Source organism: Colletotrichum fructicola (assembly GCF_000319635.2).
Source record: "Colletotrichum fructicola Nara gc5 chromosome Unknown KSG_Nara_v1_contig08, whole genome shotgun sequence".
NCBI classification, from domain to species: Eukaryota; Fungi; Ascomycota; class Sordariomycetes; order Glomerellales; family Glomerellaceae; genus Colletotrichum; species Colletotrichum fructicola.
This window is the reverse complement of record NW_027094058.1, coordinates 974755-994030: the sequence shown is the minus strand read 5'-3', so window position 1 is coordinate 994030 and position 19276 is coordinate 974755. Positions and strand designations below refer to the sequence as shown.

Here is a 19276-nt window from a genome sequence, read left to right as displayed (position 1 = left end):
GGAGTTTGTCATTATAAACAAGCTTAATGAGCTATGATCGCCGCCGAGTCTTGGTCTAAAAAAGTTTGGACGCGAGCTGAGATCGTTCCTCGACCACTTGTGCTCCATTGCAAGAGACATCGGGGAAAGAAATGAGACACGGGAGCAAGAGTTGGCATCCTCAACGACAGATACGAGATTGATTCACCGATATGCCTCAAGATTTTGCTTAAAAGGTCTTGAGCGGCATCATTTCACGACATGTTCAAGTTGTCATTGGTTTCCCGTGAGACGGGTGTCTTGGAGCACCGTCATTTCCGGCGAATAGCCGTTGTTTTTGTCTCGGGTGCCACGCGAAGGTGCATTTCTTGCGAGGCGCCAAAGTTTCTCGCGGCTAGATACAGCTCAGCAACCTCGACATGGGTTTCGCGCCTTACGCCAGCCGAGAACGAGGCGATCTTGCGCCGGACTTGGTGACATTTTGCAGACTCGGGTGTTGCTATGAGACCGTGAAACTGTTCATGAGTTCGTCCCAACATTGGCAAGTTCAAGCGACCGCCTTATGCGCTTAATCATCGCAAAGGTTTGGGATGAGGCGGGCCAAAGGTTCTTCCATCTGTTCATCGGAAAGCTTTGCCTATTCATAGTGGGGTTCTCATTTGCCCCTCCTTTACTTTGATCCTTCCCAGACCGAGGCCTGCCGATGTCAGCGTCCGGAAAGGTGGGGCCAACCGGTCTCGGGGTGGTCGCCGGTCAGCCCAGATCTCGCTCCGGGCGTTCGGCATGTCAATTTAAGTCCATAACGTCCGGTGACAACGTCGAACCCCGGCCTTCGCGATCTCCAACGACTTCCGACGCAACTGATGAGTAACCACGCCAAGACGAATCGACTCCTGTGTAACTGTGCCGCCTTCCTGCATGAGATAACATCACGTGCGGAACCGGGGGTGCAAACATGTCGTTGGTTTCCCCTCTTCTCGCTGGAGGGTCACATGGTCACAATTTCCAATGATCGCGATCTCATTCGTTCCTATTTGTGCCAATTGACTGCGCTAGAGCGGCGAGACTTGCGCGCCTGTCAGCGAAAGTGCTGACGACCACATCATGGCTGTCATAACCTGGCCAATCTTGGCCATCCTCGGCTTGGTGGCGTACATCGCCTACCATCAATCAAACAAACCCCGAGGCAAGCTTCCGCCCGGCCCCAAGCCACTCCCGCTACTCGGAAACATCAGAGACTTCCCGCCCAATGGCGTCCCGGAGCACCTCCACTGGATCAAGCACAAGGATTTGTATGGGCCAATCAGTTCCGTGACGGTCATGGGAATGACGCTCGTCATTGTCAACGACAGGCAGATGGCGCACGACTTGCTTGACCAGGATGCAGTCAAAACATCTGGACGACCCACGATGGAAATGGCGGGCAAGCTGTGCGGCTACGAGAACGTCCTTCTCTGTCAGGGCTATACGCCCGACTATCTACGTCGCCGCAAGTTCGTTCACCAGGAATTGGGAACCAAGGCATCTGCGGCGCAATTTCTCGATGTACAAGTGGCTGAGGTGGGCCGGCAGCTTGTGCGTTCGTTGAGGGAGCCTGGCGACTTGCTGCGTCACTTTAAAAAGTGAGTCAATACTACAATCCTATCTTGCAGGTACTTGCTGACAGCAATTGGAAAAGGGCTGCCGCAGCCACATCGTTGAAGGTGACATACGGATACACCATCGAGCCTCACAAGCCAGATGCCTTGGTCGACATGATCGAAAAAGCCCTGACGGAATTTGCAATCGCAGCCAGTCCCATGGCCTGGGCCGTCGACATATTCCCTGCCCTCCGCCATCTTCCTGAAAACTTCCCCGGTGCGACCTTCCAGAAGCAGGCAAAGCAGTGGCGCAAGTCGATCCAGTCGTCAGCCTACATCCCACTCGAGTTCGTCAAGAATCAGATGGCCAACTTCACCTCGCCAACTTGTTTCGTGTCCAAGACTGTGCAGCAACTGGGAGTCGGCGACGACGGAAAGTTGAGTGCCGAAGACGAGGACGCTGTGTTGTGGGCAGCTTGCAGTCTCTACGGTGCCTCTACGGACACGACGGTGATTGTGCTGACCAGCTTTGCCCTGGCCATGCTCAAATTCCCCGACGTCCAGCGCAAAGCGCAAGAGGAGATTGACCGGGTCATCGGAACGGGTCGCCTGCCTGGCTTTGAGGACCGCGAGAAGCTGCCATACGTTGATGGTTTGGTTAAAGAGGCCTTGAGATGGTGGCCGCTTACGCCCATGGGCTTCCCGCACACAGCAACCGAGAGGTTCGAATTCGAGGGATATCATATTCCAAAGGGCGCCATGATCTTGCCTTCAGTTTACTGGTTCTTGCACGATCCCGAGGTGCACGCTGACCCTGACACGTTTGACCCCGATCGCTTCCTCCCGCCTCGCAATGAGCCCGACTCTCACACTGAAGCGTTCGGCTACGGACGCAGGATTTGCGTCGGAAAGGTCTTTGCTGATAACAGTCTGTATCTCAACATTGCGCAGACGATTGCGGCGTTTAACTTCAGCTGGGCCGTGGGCGAGGATGGTAAAGAGATTGAGGTGGATGTCCAGCCGAAGCCGGGCGTGCTTATGTACGGAACGGATTTCAATTTCAAGGTTACGCCACGCAGCGAGAAGCATGTGGAGTTGATCAAGCAGCTGGAGAGGAAGTATCCGTTCGAGGCGAGTAACGCTGCGCAGCTTTCGGACCCGAAGGACTTCGTGGTCCGGTACTAGGGAGGGTTTCAAGTCAGATCACACCTTTCGCACTGAAAAGGAGATCTCAATGTCGTCTCAACGGTGTAAATATCATTCGTGTACATAGCGGAAGGGTATCTAGCGATTGCAAGGAGCACACTCCGCCTCGGACATGTGCACAGTATATACAGAAACTCCATATCGTGTTCTCATGCAGTCGTATCGCTTTCACATCGTGTACTTTTCCCGATTCCCATTACTCCACCCCATTAACCACCCTCAGCGCCCGTCGCGGGCCCATCACAACCGAGAAGAAACTCGGCTCCTGCCCATCAAGCAGGCCATCCGCACTGGTAACGCTCTCATTATCCGTGTTTGCATGCCTGCTCGAGCTCGTCCGCGGGTCCCTCCCGCTGCGCACATCCTCGCTCGGCCTCCTGGGGTTACTGCCGCCGCTGCCGCTGCCAAACGCCGTGCCCCCTGTGCCCCCGGATCCGGATCCAGACCCTGGCGTCGGCTCGTCCATCATCCACTTCGGCTCCACACCCGCTCCTACCCACGAGAATGACTCGTTGCTGGCTGTACTGGCATCCCTGCGGTGGCCGCGCTTCTCCTGGCGCTCGGCTGCTCCCGCCGCCAGCAGCGCGCCGCCAAAGTGCATCGAGCTCGCGCCCGAGTACCGGTTCACCTGCGAGAGATGCTGCTTGTAGGCCGCGACCTGGCGGCGGTACAGCCAGGCGCAGAAGCCCAGATACAGCGCCAGCGCGCCGAGGATGCCGGCGATGACGCCCGCGGCGACCAAGCCGGCGTTCGGGCCGTTGTCTTCGTCCTTGGCGGGGGCAGAGCCGCCGGTGCTGGTGGGGCCGAACGCCGTGATGGTAGCTGTTGCGCCGTCCTGCGTAATGGTGAAGACCGGGGGCTTGCCGGTCGCGAAGGGGCCGCCTGTTGCGGGGCCGGCGGCGGGGGTTGTGGCGGTGGCGCCGCCGTCGGAGTTGCCGCCGATGACGCTCTGCACCTTGCCGGGGACCTTGTAGCCCCACGAACCGGCGAGGACGGAGTTGTCCGGGCTGATGTCGGCCGGGTGGTCTGCGGCCTTGAAGCTGTCGCTCCATTGGAGGCTGCTGGCGTTGAAGACGTATACGCCGGAGTTGTCGCACGTTTCGTTCTGGCCGATGTAGCCGCCCACGACGACCATTTGGCCATCGCGCATGCTGCAGGTGTGGCCTGCTCGGGGGGATGGCACGCCGTCGCCTTCGTCGACTTTGATCCAGGTGAAGGAGGGGATGGTGAGGATGTACATGTCGTTGTACTGAGTTTGTTGTTTCTGTTAGGGGGTTAGCGACAGGAAGTCATTCAAACAGATAAGGGAGCTTACGTATGGTTGAAGGTTCTGACCGCCGAAGAAGTAGATCTGAAAGCTGGACGCGTCGGGTGCGCTGGCGATGACAGCACAGGGGTTCACCCGGACTGAGGGCTTGTCGCCCGTTGTCTTCTGATGATACCACTCCGAAGTGGTAATATCGTACACATCCAGTGTTCCCAAATCGTCAACAAAGGTATCTGCGGAGCCGCCTGCCATGCCGATCAAGACTCCCCTCACACCCCAGCCCGGTACAAACACAAGGGCGCCATCAGCTCTCTCGGGGAAAGCTTCAGAATCTTGGAGACCGCCTTCGGTGATGTTGCGGAAGACACCGCCGTCAGCAGCGCCCGCGCCACGGAGGGAGTAGACCCCGGTGTTCATGTAGCCTGGGTGCGTGAACTCCAGCAGGCTCTTAAGGTAGACCCTCGGCGTGTGAATCGACCACCCTGGAGTTGTGGACTGGTCGAGGTGGCCGCCGAAGTACCAGCTCAGACCTAGCTCGGGGACAGACAACCCAGCTCCTTCGGAGGATCGCTGAACAGCGACATTAGCATCGGTCGAGTAGTTTCCAGATGAGGTCTTCGGGTCGCTGAATTCGAGCCAGGAGTTGTCCTTGACAGAGTACCGCCAGATTGACATCGCAGCGGGGGTCGCGTAAACGCCTTCCGCACCGTCATTATCCGCAAATTGGCCGCCGTAGAGGTAGAGGTAGTTGTAGTCGTTCCACAAGTAGCCATTTGCGACCGCGGGTGGTCCATCAGGCTTTTGCTTTCCGGTTAGCGATGGTGACGACCGATCCCATGATTTCGTGAGATCTAGAGTAAGGAAGTTGTTGTCTACGCGGTAGAGTTAGAAACAGCCTCAATCCTGGGTGTAAGTTGACTTACTCCAAGTGTTCGTGGTTTGTGTGGCCTCGGTCTTGGCCTGTCCTCCGTATATGTATAACGTCCCGTTGAGCAACGCGACTGCTCCCAGTTAACTCAAGTCCGATCAACGCAGTACAAGGGGACCTACCTTGTTGACTCCATCTCAAGCAAACATCGGTCGATGTAGTCTGCCGCGGCCGGATCACGCCAGCGTCTGCTCCACTTCCAACCTTTTGGCCGCCGTTACTGTAACTAAAAGCCGGAAGAATGACAGCAATGATCAATGCGATCATGGCAAATCGCTGGAGGCTCGCGACCGTCGGCGGCGGCGCGCTTGAGACTGATTTAATCTTCGGACGCCGAAGTTTGGTGTACCAAGCCGGCTTCCCAACCTGCATCGAATTCTGACGTTGAGGATTACTGGACTGCTCGTGCCGCCCGGTTTCGGACCGGCGTCCGTATTCCCCGTCACCATCTTCGTCTCCATCGCCGTTACTGTCGTCGTTCGAACTTCGGGTGCGTTCTGATACTAATTCGCCAGCGTCGCCAAACTCCTTCTCACTCGAGACCGACCCCTTGCGATCGCGCGCATGCTGCGATGTCGGGGTCGCCGGCATGTCCTCATCGCTGAAATCATTCTCCAGCCCCACCTCTTTAAACATCGACTTCCTGTCTTTCTTGATGTTGCTCACCATGCCGAACGGTCGGGGGCGCAGGCCGGATCCTTCTCGTAGGCGGTCGGAGGTGTTTTGCGAGTTGAAGTGTGGTCGTGTGTGTGGCGCGCTGTGCGAGCGGTGGTCCAGAGGAGGACGGGAGAGATTTACAAAGGACATCGTGAGAAAGGGGACGGGGTAAAATGGGCGTGGCGACTGTTGGGATACGAGATAACGGCTGTTTGGGTGGGAGGCTCTGACGTGCGAACAGTGGTTGGACGCCGCTGCTATGATGTCGCCACCCTGCAGATGGGTGTTAGGGATTGTCACATCGCCCGCAGTCTGGAGCGGGATGGAAGCAGCCTGTGAGGTCACCTACGGCAGGGTAGCTGTATGTGAGACGTGGATTTGGGTAGAGTTGGGGCAGATTGATGAGAAAGATGTGACGGGTTTAAGGCTTCTGGACCCTTTGCGCGACAGGGGAGTAATGGTCACCTCTCTCTGCGCATCACAAACGCATTAAGAAGGAGGAAGAAGGTTAAGAGATTTTAGATTAAGAATAAAAATGAAGATAAAAAATAGGGCGGCGTGTCCAAGTCATTCGACTTGATCCAGGAACGGATACTTGGATACTTGGCTGAGGCGACTTTTGCCCTGCCCTAGATTCAAGTATATCGAAAACGCGGGGAGATGGGTGCTCCCGGGAAATGGAGCAGAGGGTACGCTGGTACCTCCATCACAGAGTCGCACTACAGACTTAAACGGTTAATGAGACCATCCAGTGGAAAGCGTGATAGCCACGGGACTGGGCGCTACCGAGGTGGCGGCCGCGGAGGCAGCGTGGCAGTCGTGGACGAACTGGAAGCCGTCACGGCAACAACAGGAAAAGAAGAAAAAAACGCCACAATATCACGCCCGTTTATTGCAGAGGCCGCCTCCAAGCGAGTCGAAGCGAGGTGGGATTTGTGGCACAACAAGCGTGACAGGCCGGTCCGGCAAAGCGCCTCGAGGCGAAACCTGGTAGAGGCTGGGCAGACGCCAGTCGCTGCTGAATTCATCCAGGAACGGTGTTGACACGCCGCGGTGATTGGGTGCCCACTTGGGCGAGGTTGGCGGCGATGACTTCACCCGTCATCATCGGCAGGCCATGTTGGAGACCCGGTCGCTGCACGAATGCGACCCTAGGCTGAGCCGTCTGTCGGTGTCGCGGTCGGACGAAGACAGGCTGGACCCAATCGAGATGCCAGAACCTGTCTCTGATTTAGCAATTTGCCAGTAGGAATACAGGGGATTGTAGCAGATCTCCTGCAATCGGAGGAACATGAAGGTAAGGTTGTGTGCTCCAGGACGAGTTCCATTCCCTGGCTGGGCTAGACCGAGGACGGCTGGAGGAGCTGTGCCTGTGTCGCGTGTTGGATGGAAAAGCTGCTGGTTCGACGGGAACCAAGAATTGAACAACGGTGGAACGCAGCGACCGGGGCACATGAAAACGGCCAACGGTGGGAAAGGATGAACTTGGTAGGAGCGGGAAACGGAACGAAAGCGGCTTCAAGGCCGGTTCGTGACGTCACACAAGGGACCCCTGTCGTGCTGGCAGTGTAGACAAATTTCTCCCAACTGTCCATTGCACTCATTTCATGGGCAGAAGCACAGTGTGTGGGATTGCAACGTTGCCAGGTCTTGTAGACGGAAGATGGTTGAGCGTTAACGGACAGAGTTTCCCGATTTCAATGTTGAAGACTCGTTCTAATGCAGAGATCATCAACCGTTGCTCTGCTCATAGCCACAGTCAACTCATGTTGTTGAGGCGTCAAGTTATTTTTGGACCATTTCTTTTGTTCAAAGTCTCAAACATTTTGCAGATCATCCGACTCTAGCTAACATGGCTCCCACATGTGTCTCCAGCGCCCAAGACATCATCTTCAGGGGCACTGTCTGAGCTGTCGGCCGACGCCGATAGATCATGTCAACATCACTCACATGAGTTATCCTGCTGCAATCTAACAACTGAATGGCTCGCCAACTTCACCAGATGAATATGCCTCCGCAATGCCCTTGACCGTCACGTACGTCCCCGCCACGCAGATGAACCCCCCCGCAGCAAAGGTCAACACCGCCACCAGCGTCTGGAACCATTTCCGCGCCCACTGCCTCCACCCGTCAAAGTCGTGATAATTATCGTGCAACCAGAACGCGCCCGCAATCCCATACGTGTACCACGCCGCGAACAAGCTTGCCGCGATGCCAATCAGGTAATTGAAAATCGGCACTCCCACAGCCAACACAAACGACGCCGCGTTCGACAGCAGAATCAGCACCGTCCATGTTCCCCATCCCGCCCACGTATGACTGTGCAGGTGGCGGCTCTTGCGGAAGATCCTCACGAAAATCAACTTGGCCGCCGTGTGCGCATATAGGGATCCGGCCAGCAGGAAGTTCGGAATCGCGATGCCGTACGCCGCCTTCGCCCACTTGGGCTCCAGGCTGCTGAACGCCGGCGACGCGACCCCGTCGCCGAGGTAGACGTAGCACACCACCGCGAACACGGCGTAAAAGGTCGTCGCGAAGCCCTGCAGCACGTACGCGGCCTTCATCGCGTCCTGCGGGCGCCGCATCTCCGACATGAGGATGAAGAACATGAAGTGTCCCGCGTACGCGAACACGGGGTTCGTGATGGCGATGAAGGCCGTGTAGAAGTCCGACGCGACCGCCGCGCTGACCTGCCGGTCGGCCGCGGGGTGCAGCCCGGCCCCGACCATGCCCACGACCCCGGCGACGAGGATGGAAATGACTGAGGGTATGCACAGCCATGACAGCTGGTCCATCGTGCGCGGGAAGCTGAAGACGAAGGTCGGAATGGCGAAGATACCCGTGTAGAGCATGAGGCAAAGCTTGTTGTCGCTGAGGGTCGCGAGAGCGATCTGGCCGGCGAGGAGCTGGCCGCCTGTCGCGAAGATGGCGAAGACGACGGTGCCGAAGGCGAGGAGCTCGCGGCCCGGTCGGCCGAAGAGGATCTGGCCGGCGTCGCCCATGGAGTGGATCTCCGGGTGGCGGAGCTTGAACTGGACGAGGAGCCAGGAGGTGTAGGTCGCGAAGACGCCGAGGAAGACGATTAGGACTACGCCGGGAATGAGTCCGACGACGGCGAGGGAGGAGGGGAGGGAGAGCATGCCGTTGCTCACGATCTCGGCGATCATGAGGACGGCGACGAGATGCCATGATAGAGTCTTGTACTTGATCTGTGCAACATGTTCAGCATGACTCCTGGAAGTGGCGTTAGATCTTTCGCGAATATTACCTGGTGATTCTCCTCGTGCCCGAAAGGATCCAAGTCGTCGTAAACCACCGGTCGACTGGAGTCATGATTGAAGCCATGGATGCCTACCTCGCCGCCGCTGTAATCCTCACGATACTGCTTCATCGCTTCCTGTCACCCGAGTGCACCTTTCGATCGCGGTTCCGGAATCCCAATTGTTTCAATTGAATGCGAGAGCAGAAGAGAGGCCCAGGTCAATTTTGCGGTCATTATCTGTAATCGGCGGGGTAGGCCATGTATGACCAGCACTTGGTGATGATGATCAATACGAGATGCATGTCTTATCGACGTCCCCTGCCAAGGGTGCAAGCGCTTATCTTGCAATGTCACTCTGCAGTCGGCAGCCGTCTAGATCAATAACAGAAGATCGGCTATGCAGATTCATGTTTGTTTTCTTTAGCTAATAGTTCATCAACATTATTATTGATAATTAACAATAAGTATCGGGATGGGTGGACAAAAGAAAGTTGAAAGTCGCAAAGACTGAACGCATCTTCCACCGAAGTCCGACACCGGGAGCCGGTGCCGATAGCTTGAGCATCCTTTTGGACCCTTTCGGCTACATACATCCGAAATCCGGAAGATCACAAATCCACGAAGTTGGGTCGTACGATCACCAGTGTGGAGAAGAAACCACGGTGATCTCCTTCACTTCATACACATCCCAATGATCAGCCTTCGCCGGATCACCGAGGGGGTTGAGCGCAGCAAAACGCATCGTGTAATTGCCAGGCTTGATGTCGGTTCCATCTCCGAGGCCTCCAAGCCACCAAACACGGTGCCTTGCCGTCTCGATGGACGTCCGGAAAATGTTCACCAACGGGAACGCAACCGTCCAGTTCTTATCGTCCCTTGCTGGGTCGAAGTTGGCCTGGCTTGGCGAGCCACGGTATCCCGTCGCAGTTCCAACGTAGCCGTTCTCTCCGACCACGGGAGGGTACGACGTCCAGCGGCTCTCATCCCATCCAGCCTCGAAGATGTCCCATCGAAGGGTCTTGGTGCCCCACAGCATCTCATACGCGATGCGGGGGAAGTCTTGGGCTGCGGTGGAGAGGTCGAACGTGAAGGAGACCGGCTTGGTGGCATCCAGTGCAGTGTTACCATCAGGGCCCTTCGTGCCTGTAGGAGTACCCTTTTCGAATGTCTCATGCATCTCCTTCTGGAGATCGGCGGCCAGTCCAAGGTAAGGGACGGCAAGGTGTTCGCCGACACTGCTCTTGATAGCGATGTTTCCGCTGTAAGTGGGTAGCAGGGCAGCGTTGAGTCCACCTGGAGCTTTGAAGATGAACTCGGCGGTTTTCGTCTCACCCGGTCCAACACTGAATCCACCTTGAGGCAGAGTGACTTCCGGCACCATCTTCTGGGGTGTAAGGGGATACTTGGCGATCTTGGTCGGGTCGGAAGCGTCAAGGGTATCGAATCCCCCGGCCTCTTCCACGGCAAAGGTGTACGTAACAGCCTGCGCGGCATTGTTGGTAATCTCGACAGTGTGCCTCTCGATGAAGTTGGCCGTGTCGTTGAGGGCGAAGCGCTCGAGCGAGAGTTGCGTGGTGTAGTCCAGAACCTTGGAAGCGTTGACAAGGCCGGTGCCGACCTGGGCCACCGAGGCAGTGAAGCCGTCAACGACGTTGATGTCGTTGGACCACTGCACCGGCTCACCGCTGGAGATTATCCGCATCATGAGCTGCTCGCTGAACTTGGTGCCATGGACCTTCTTGCCTCCGAACTTGCCGATATACAGGGCAGCCACACCAGCAAGGTACGGCGTCGCCATCGATGTGCCGCTGAGAATAGCCCATGTCGGCGGGGAGAGATAGGAGCTGAAGACGTCGCCGCCGGGGCCGGCGATGTCGGGCTTCAGGGAGAGGTCGTTGAGGGCGCCGATGCTGGTGAAATCGTTTGCGAGATTGCCGTAGGGGTTGAGAATGCCAATGGGCTTGGACTGGTCGAGAGAAAAGTCGCCCGTGACCTTGCCGCCGTTCTTGATGACCTCGATGATCTCGTGGCCTGCGTCGCCAGATACGGTGCCGATGGTCGCGCTCTCGTAGTTGAAGGGGACCCCGATGACGGACTCGTCGTTGTAGGTGAGGACGTACTGGGCACCGACAGCCCTCGCGTTGGCCTGCTTCACCAAGTTCTGGCAACCTCCTGCGCGGAGTAAAATAATCTTGTTGGTGAAAGAGGGAGTTCCGGCAGGGAATGACTGGCATCCGCGCGCGATCTCAGAAGTGGTGTCCAAGGTGAGCGGAACGATCGGCACATTAAGAGTCTCGGGGAAGGCCTCGTCGGCCATGTAGCCAATGGTGAAGGTCTTTGAGACTCCGGAAGCATCGGTAAAGGTCGCGTTGAACGGCTTTCCCGCAATGACGGACGCTTCCGTGGATGCAACTGCGATAACGCCCTTGGCCGAGGAACCGGAGCTGCCATGATAAGCACCCTCCCAGCCCGAGTTTCCAGCTGCAATGGTGATGACGATTCCAGTAGCCGCGATACGGTCGCACACCCGTTGCCAGGCGCTGTCAGGCCATCCATCAGGACCGCCGATGCTGGCCGTGATGACATCAACCTACATGGCCGGTTAGCGAAGGATATCGTTGGAGGCATTGGGATGAACTGCTTACATCGTCGTCGTAGGCGGCCAGGAAAGCTTCAATGAGAGTCTCGTCATCGGTATAGTCCTGGTAGAATCGTGAGCTTCAATTTGCTGGATCATCCGAGATAGGTTACTTACTCGAGCACCCATGACCTTGTAACCGTAAATCTTGGCTTTGGGGGCAACTCCCTTGAACCTGGAAACCATATTAGCAAGCGGCTCGCGCGGTTTAATCGGCTGTCGTACTCTTCTGTTTCACCAGCAACAATGCCAGCGACGTGAGTTCCATGTCCCTGGAAATCTTCAATGTCGTCATCGGGGTTCTTAGGTTCATTCGGCCAGGCTGATTATCGTCAGTCCCATCTCCCTGTTCACCTTATCATGGGTAACCTACATCCATCGCCAACTAGATCGCGGCCACCCTCAACCTTGAATCCAGGACCGAACCCACCACCAAGCTTTGGAAGTCAACACATAGCCCCAAAACATGGGATGAAGGATTCTTACAGCGGGATGATCATAGTAGATTCCAGTGTCGACAACAGCCACTTTAGCGCCCTCGCCCAGGATACCCGCCTCATGCAGTCTGTAGACGCCAGTAGACTTGTGAATCTCGCGGAACGGAACTGCTGCGGCGTCTCTCTTGTCAAGCGAGCTTTTGGGTGAAGGATCGAGCTTGATCATGCGAGATGGCCAGACTGAGTCGACGTCGGTGATCTTCGAGAGGGAGTCGGTGGTTTCAGTATTGGACTCAATGCTGACAGCCTTGAAAACGGGGCTGTTGAACTCCTTGACGACTCGGGCGCCGGGTCGCGCATTGATGGCTGCAGCTACCGTCGCAACATCCGCAGCCTATAAGTTGGTGAGTATATCATGTCACACGCAAACTTGATGGAGTTCGTCACTGACACCTGCCAGTTGCAGGATGAAGCGGTTGGGAATCACCGTGTCCGTTGTCGTGGAGTTGTCTCTTCGGCCAACACGCGAGGCGACACCACTGCCAAGAAGGCAGAGGGCCGTGAGAAATGTTGAGGCGCGCATGGTAAGGGTCGACGGGCCGTGGCTGGACAGCTACCAATCCAACATGACGGTACCTATCACGGCGGTTTTCGGCGTTCTTATAAGAAGTCATGAGCATCACATTGTATTGCACCATCCATGATCAATATTACCATGTCGTCTTTCAACTGAATCCAAAAGAGAAGTTGATCCGTTGAGTCCTTCCTAATCCAGCAGCTCGGATTCCCGCCGAGTTCGGCTCCCACGGCACCCGTGGGCTGTGGTGAGCTGCGTGGTATTGAATGAGACCACGATGTGGAGTTTCCTTGAGCTTGTTTGGCTGGATCGTGTGGTTGTGGAAGTTGTTTACCTTGTGCGCCAAGAAAGGGGTCCTCTTCAATTGAGCTGGTTGGTCGACTCTGTCATCCGAGATCTCGGTCATATCGGCAGCCCGGAAGTGCCTTACGAAATTTAAACATAACAAGCACTTGAACCCCTTGAAAGTGTTCGCAATGGGACTGAGCCCGAGGCCTTTGACAGCATCCTGCGGAAGCCGACCTCGTATTGAGAGCTTGGCTGGTTGCATCCTCCGAAGCTGCGCAGTTGCGGTGCATGAGACTGCGACATTGCCATCCAAGTAATGTTGGCCCGGTGGGCAATTCGGGGCTCAGAGCTGCCAGAATGGGCAGTCAACTCCGCTCCGAATGGGACAACTCTATTTTTGCCCCGGTCCGGAGTGGGTTCTGTGGTGATCGATTACAGCCGCAATCTCCGGATGCCCCTCCTCCAGTGTGGGCTTCCTGATTGATAAGATCTTTCTGTCCAATTAGAGAGTGTGGTCGTGCAACATACAACAACGCGAGATTGAGAGTAAGCATGATCGGGATAGTTGATGAGAGAGATGAATACAGCTGAAAAGTAATATTATGACAAGGAGTTCGTCTGAGTATCACATGGCGCGCGGTTTATGGTTTCGCTCATCACAGCTGTCCCATCAATATGCTGCACCTCCAACCTTGAAAGAAACAGCATTATTACTCAGTCGCCTAGGTGTTGAAGACAAACTCAAAAGTTCTTTTGCTCAGCAATTACTAATCGTCTAGTGACGTCAAGTCTGGACAAGTCCGATGAGCCTTGGTGCTACCGGCAGTTGACCGAACATCTTGAACACGTTTTAGGGTTTGGGGAGACAGCGAATCTTCTCACTATTGCCGCAACAGTGACTGTGAACGTCTGAACACACCGACTCAAGCAAAGCCTGTTTCGTTCAACTAGCTGCGGATATTCTCGAAAGATTCTGATTTCCAATTGGGTCTTTCAAACGGCCAAGATGTCGCGTGTATGTGGGCATGAACTCACTCCGAAGTCGCTGAATCTCTCTGACTCTCACGGAACAAAGCCCGTCGAACTTCACTGCAGGAGTTGCGATGATGTCTAGCAATCCCTGACAAACAGAATGTCATCATCGACGGAGAAGAGCCTCGCTGTCATGTAAAATCTTCCGAGATGTCATCTCCGCGGCCATGTCCTTGTTGCCTCTTACAATGCAGGCTGGGGGATCGAAACCAATGGGCTAATTAGGTTAGTGCGAGCCCTGCTTTCGCGCTCAGCCGCAAGAGAGATCGGATCAGCGACTCGGTTCCACATCTCTATCGGGCCGGAAAAGCGTAGAGGGTCAGGTTCAGAGAAGTCCGTTGGCCACTGCCGCTGCAGCTAAACTGCGGAGGACAGCAACTTCGTCTCACGTGGAATTTCAGCAGAGTTCCCGTTTCACCAGCACGCAAGGTGACCCCTATGCAGTCTTCAGACCGCCCTCCATCTCGAATCATGTCCTCAGCCAATTGTTTCCGGTCGCAGGCACCCGAAACTTTCAGCTAGAACAGACTTATGCACCTCACACAGCCGTTTCGAGGCGATCTTCAGACGAACTAACACCGAGGAAGAATATTCGAAGGAAGACTCAGCGAGCAACAGGTAATTGAGCCCCGTCATTGGCTGAACCGAGTTCCTCCTGAGAAACGAGTCAAACAGGAGGCAACAAGATTTTGTTTGCAGCCCCAAGTCTGACGCGAACTTACATCAACAGACGAAGTCGCGTCCAAGTAGCGGCCCTTGCATTGTTTGGTCCGCAATATCCCACTTGTTCCGCGCTACGCTTCGCCCTGCCTGAATGAGAGGAAACAGGCTGGTATGTTCTCGAAGATCTTGACAGATGCGAAGGCTTCGCCAGCTAGGTTTTCGGGAGAATTTTGACGATGGTGGCGGCGGTCGCTGAAAGATCCACGCGCACTGATACAAATAGGTCAAGTCAAAGTATGAGAGTCGTTTGGCTTGGCAGCCTTTTTCGCAATAGATGTCGCAATGTGTCATGACATTGACTGATCATCTGGTGCAAACTGTTTATTTCTACAATTGCCTTCGATTTCGAAGTGCGATCAATCGATGGACTTAATTGCGACCTCACGCGTTCGTCCGTACTACGCCTGCACTGCAGTTATAAAATGACAATAATGACATGTCAAGCAAACTGGTTCGGAGCAGCATGGAGCGGGGATCTGAGGTTGCAGTGGGAGCAGTTGAATCAGCCCATGACCTTGTCCAGTGCAGGCATTTCATTTGTGAAGGTTTGCCAGAGTCATGCACCTCGGTCCTTTCATCGCCCTTCCCGCCAGGAATCATGTCGGCGATTCCAGGAACGAAAGAAAAGCGAGACATACAGGCAAGACATCCCACGAGACATACATCCACGTGAAGTCCACAAGTACACCGGATCGCGATGATCGTTTTCCTCTGGATGTGGTTATTGGATCGCTTAGGAAGACTCATGATCAGGTGAATGGCCGTTGCAAAGGCCCAAGCCATTCTGGCCCTGCCGGTAAAAGGAAATAAGGCATTTCCGTCGATCTAGAGCAGCTATCCCCGCATGCACGGTCGGGGGATTAAAACAAGGTTCAGCCCCTCCCGCGACGAGAAAAGACACAAGAGCCAGTCGGGTAGGCTCGGTGAATCTGCCGCTTCCCCGCATCATGAACGGCCAGGAGGGACAAGACTCTTGGCTGGAGTACTGCCGTTCTCTGTGGAGATGCCCGATGACCTACATGGAAGCGAAATGGAGGCGAGGAATGATGGGGGAAGGATTCTATGAACCTTGACAGTCTATGTTGCTTTTTCAATCCGGCGGTGACAGTTGGCGTTGTCAAAAAACCGGGCGCGTGTAGCGTTACGGTTCACCCTAGCCAAAGGACCTGTCGATCATTCCTTCATCCCAACAGCGCATCATAATTACGGCCCAGATATTTCTGTCTGTGGCTGCGCCCTGTTAATATTGGCCGGGAACCTTTTAGGTTATGGGAAAAGAGACCGCCCCAGCACGAAGCCGCGAACTCAAGATGGTCAACACTTGCCGCCTCTCAATTCCCCTTTCCGTCAAGGTCGCAGCCAGATGTCAGCCCGACTATCCCAAGCTTACGGGCTTCTTCTCGTAGAACAGACAGATCGGCCTAGGTCGGGTGGCCTACCATTCACAACCCCCTCTCTCCCAGATGACCGCATCATGCAGCTCCCTTGTGCGTCCATCGAACGACTCCACGTGCTGCTTGGTTGCAACGAGTGATATCGCACGAAGAAGCGGAAGAGTGCTTGGTGCTTATTTAGATGTCCGTTACTCACATGCAATCCACCAATCTGCGCGACCAACACGGCGTCGTAGCACTAAGGCAGGCCGCCTTTCCCCCTCCTCATCCTCCCCCTCCCTTCTCCACGGCCAAGGCCGCGGCCAAGACATGGGAAAGTGAACAATTGCGACCGCCAATTTTCTCTTGTGCGGGGAACCCGCAGCTTGCAGCATCGGCTGGCGGTCGAGCACGCAACATTACATGGCACGTCACTACACTACAGTCAACCAGACCCCGGCAGAGGAGCAGAGGAAGGACGAGGAGGAACGGAACTTTGGAAACGTTTGCCTCGTTTCTCACAGTCAGACGCCAATCCAGCTTGACTCAATGCCGAGATGTCCGGCCAAGTCGAGTGTGGGGAATTTGATGTGCAGAGGCTATGCGACCTGCCGCACCTTTGTAAAACGGGCTTCCCCTGGAACAAATATAAGTCAGTTGAACGTCAACGCTCGTCCCGACATTGGGAAAAAGTTAAAAATATTAGGATTTCTCCGCGCAGGTATAGAAGGAGCTTCCCCCTTTACGCTGGGACCCCTCTTGTTCACTGCTGCTGCTGCATCTTGCTTTCGTTCTTTTTTACCTTTCTTCCTCCAGCTGTGCTCTTCCTCCTCGTCGAACGGCTTTTTGGGACCGAGACCTGCAGCAACCTGCGACCTCATCCTTCGGTCGTGCCAACATGCATCTCTCACGGACAATCCTCTCGTCCGCGTTGGCGGCGCTGACCCTCTCAGTCACCACCAACGCACAGTCTGACACGCCCGCGGAGCCCTACAAGCTGCAGACGCCACCCCTAGACACGGACTGGACGAGCCAGGTCGGAACGAGCCCGTGGCCGGATCACCCGCGCCCGCAGCTTCGCCGCGACAAGTGGCTCAACCTCAACGGAATCTGGACCTACCAGGCCGCGGCCGGAGCCGCCGATGTCAACCACCCGCCGTCGGGCAGCACTCTCGACCGGGAGGTGTTGATCCCGTCATGCATTGAGAGCGCCATCTCCGGTATCCAGGAGCTCGACGTCACGCACATGTGGTTCGCGACGAAGTTCCAGGTCCCCAACAACTGGGGCAACCAGTCTGTCCTGCTCAACTTCGAGGCCGTTGACTACGAGGCGACCGTTTTCATCAATGGACAAAGGGCCGGCTTCCACCGTGGAGGATACTTCCGCTACACAGTTGATGCGACGCAGTACATCAACCAAGGCGAAGAAAACACCTTGTGAGTGCCAATGGCTTCTCTTTCTTGGTCCAATTGATTGCTAACACAGGACGTGAAGGTTGGTGTTCGTCCATGACCCGACGGACATGGATGGCTACGTTATTCCGATTGGCAAGCAGACTAGAACCCCGTCGCATATCTTTTACCGAGCCTGCTCCGGCATTTGGCAGACTGTCTGGTTGGAGAGCGCGCCCACCAACCACATCACGAAGTTGGATCTCGCTGCCGACCACAATGGCAATGGTGAGTAACACCCAAAGCACAAGTCAAAATGCGACATTGCTGACCTTTCGCGCAGTAACTGTCACTGTTCACAGCTCTTCCAGCTCATCTTCTGAGGTTCAGATTGCCGTTCTGGACAAGGATGGAAACACCATTGGAGAGGGAACAGGAGGTTCCGACGAGGAGTTCACTTTCCAAGTGTCTCAGCCAAAGGTCTGGTCGCCATCGACCCCCAACTTGTACAACCTGACCGTCAGGCTGGGCGAGAGCGACGTGGTCCACAGCTACACTGGATTCCGAACCATTTCAACTGGTATCGTTGAGGGCATCAAACGACCCCTTTTGAATGGCGAGTTCATCTTCATGTTCGGCACCCTCGACCAAGGATACTGGCCTGATGGACTCCACACGCCCCCTACCTACGAGGCCATGGTCTATGACCTGAAGGTCTTGAAGAACCTCGGCATGAACATGGTTCGCAAGCATGTGAGCAGAGCCCTGTCAAAGCTCAGTGACCCCGGTGACCAATGCTAACAACCTGTAGATCAAGATTGAGCCGGATCTGTTCTACCGCGCCTGCGACGAGATCGGTTTGCTCGTCATCCAGGACATGCCGAGCTTGACTGCCAACTCTGCGCGTCTGCCCAACGCTGAGCAGCAAGCCGAGTTTGAGCGCCAGCTGCAGCTCATGATTGAGGAGCACAAGAGCTACACCAGCATTGTCACTTGGGTGCGTCCGGTCGCTTCATCTAAACCCTCCCCGCACTAACATGTTACCGCAGACCATCTACAATGAGGGCTGGGGCCAGCTCAGGAACGCTCCTCACCCTGAGGACAAGCTTACCGAAATTGTTCGTGACATTGACCCCACCAGACTGATCAACGCCAACAGCGGTTGGTATGACCACGGCTTCGGTGACTTCTCGGACAACCACCACTACGCCAACCCTCAATGCGGAACTCCTTTCTACTCGTTGGCTTCGTCTCCGTATGATAAGTCGCGCATCGGTTTCCAGGGAGAGTTCGGTGGAATCGGTCACAACGTTTCCATTGAGCAGTATGTCCTCCTCTTGAATAAGCCCCAGGATTCCAAGCTAACAATGTGCGCAGTCTCTGGAACGTCCAACAGGCGATCGACACCATCAACGGCACGTACGAGATCAACGAGAGTCTCGAGGCATACAACTACCGCGCGCGCGTCCTCTTCCGCGAGTTCCGCGAGCAGGTCGAGATGTTCGCCTGCAGCGGCGGCGTCTGGACCCAGACCAGCGATGTCGAGGGTGAAGTCAACGGCCTGGTCACCTACGACCGCCGCGTCCTCCGCCCCGACCTCGCGCAGTGGCAGGTGGACATCCAAGGCCTCTTCGACGCCGCCAACGCCCGCAAGGGCGCCGTCAACGGCACCATGTAAGGAACAGAACCATGCACAGTTGATCCGATTCCGACACATGCACACACACTTTCTATCTTTCATTGGTTTGGGAACAGTAATGCTAAGGCGGGTTTTTAATGAACAGTCCGATCGCGGACAATGGTCAGATTAGATTCGTACAATCGTCTTGACCATTTAATGATTAACGAAACGACCGATTTACTCTCGTTCTCCCTTTCTGTTGCCGTCCCTTTAGACTTTTGCCGACGTCGTCTGTCCCCGCGGTTGCATCAGCCGC

At 55.5% G+C, this 19276-nt stretch overlaps 5 protein-coding genes across 5 annotated transcripts; 2 read left to right on the top strand and 3 right to left on the bottom strand.

Annotated features, from left to right (window-relative positions):
* Positions 1 to 1083: 1083 nt before the first annotated feature.
* On the top strand, positions 1084 to 2744 carry CGGC5_v013316 (Multifunctional cytochrome P450 monooxygenase; the record flags this gene model as incomplete). The annotated part of the gene is made up of 2 exons (XM_032021715.1): positions 1084 to 1601; positions 1658 to 2744. 2 exons carry the CDS (start codon positions 1084 to 1086, stop codon positions 2742 to 2744), a joined length of 1605 nt encoding a protein of 534 aa, XP_031881451.1.
* Positions 2745 to 2961: 217 nt separating this feature from the next.
* On the bottom strand, positions 2962 to 5767 carry CGGC5_v013315 (Kelch repeat-containing protein; the record flags this gene model as incomplete). The annotated part of the gene is made up of 4 exons (XM_032021713.1): positions 2962 to 4029; positions 4081 to 4904; positions 4956 to 5033; positions 5083 to 5767. The coding sequence occupies 4 exons, from the start codon at positions 5765 to 5767 to the stop codon at positions 2962 to 2964; spliced, it is 2655 nt and encodes an 884-aa protein (XP_031881338.1).
* Positions 5768 to 7587: 1820 nt separating this feature from the next.
* mtr-4 (N amino acid transport system protein) lies at positions 7588 to 9008 on the bottom strand (the record flags this gene model as incomplete). Its single annotated transcript, XM_032021712.1, has 2 exons — positions 7588 to 8826; positions 8886 to 9008. 2 exons carry the CDS (start codon positions 9006 to 9008, stop codon positions 7588 to 7590), a joined length of 1362 nt encoding a protein of 453 aa, XP_031881337.1.
* A 508-nt stretch (positions 9009 to 9516) lies between these two features.
* Positions 9517 to 12671, bottom strand: vpr-2 (Minor extracellular protease vpr; the record flags this gene model as incomplete). Its single annotated transcript, XM_066152908.1, has 8 exons — positions 9517 to 11469; positions 11525 to 11581; positions 11635 to 11692; positions 11743 to 11839; positions 11891 to 11954; positions 12004 to 12348; positions 12572 to 12613; positions 12669 to 12671. The coding sequence occupies 8 exons, from the start codon at positions 12669 to 12671 to the stop codon at positions 9517 to 9519; spliced, it is 2619 nt and encodes an 872-aa protein (XP_066007726.1).
* A 4174-nt stretch (positions 12672 to 16845) lies between these two features.
* lacZ-0 (Beta-galactosidase) lies at positions 16846 to 19017 on the top strand (the record flags this gene model as incomplete). The annotated part of the gene is made up of 6 exons (XM_032021710.1): positions 16846 to 17384; positions 17443 to 17627; positions 17683 to 18092; positions 18151 to 18336; positions 18389 to 18663; positions 18717 to 19017. 6 exons carry the CDS (start codon positions 16846 to 16848, stop codon positions 19015 to 19017), a joined length of 1896 nt encoding a protein of 631 aa, XP_031881329.1.
* Positions 19018 to 19276: the final 259 nt, after the last annotated feature.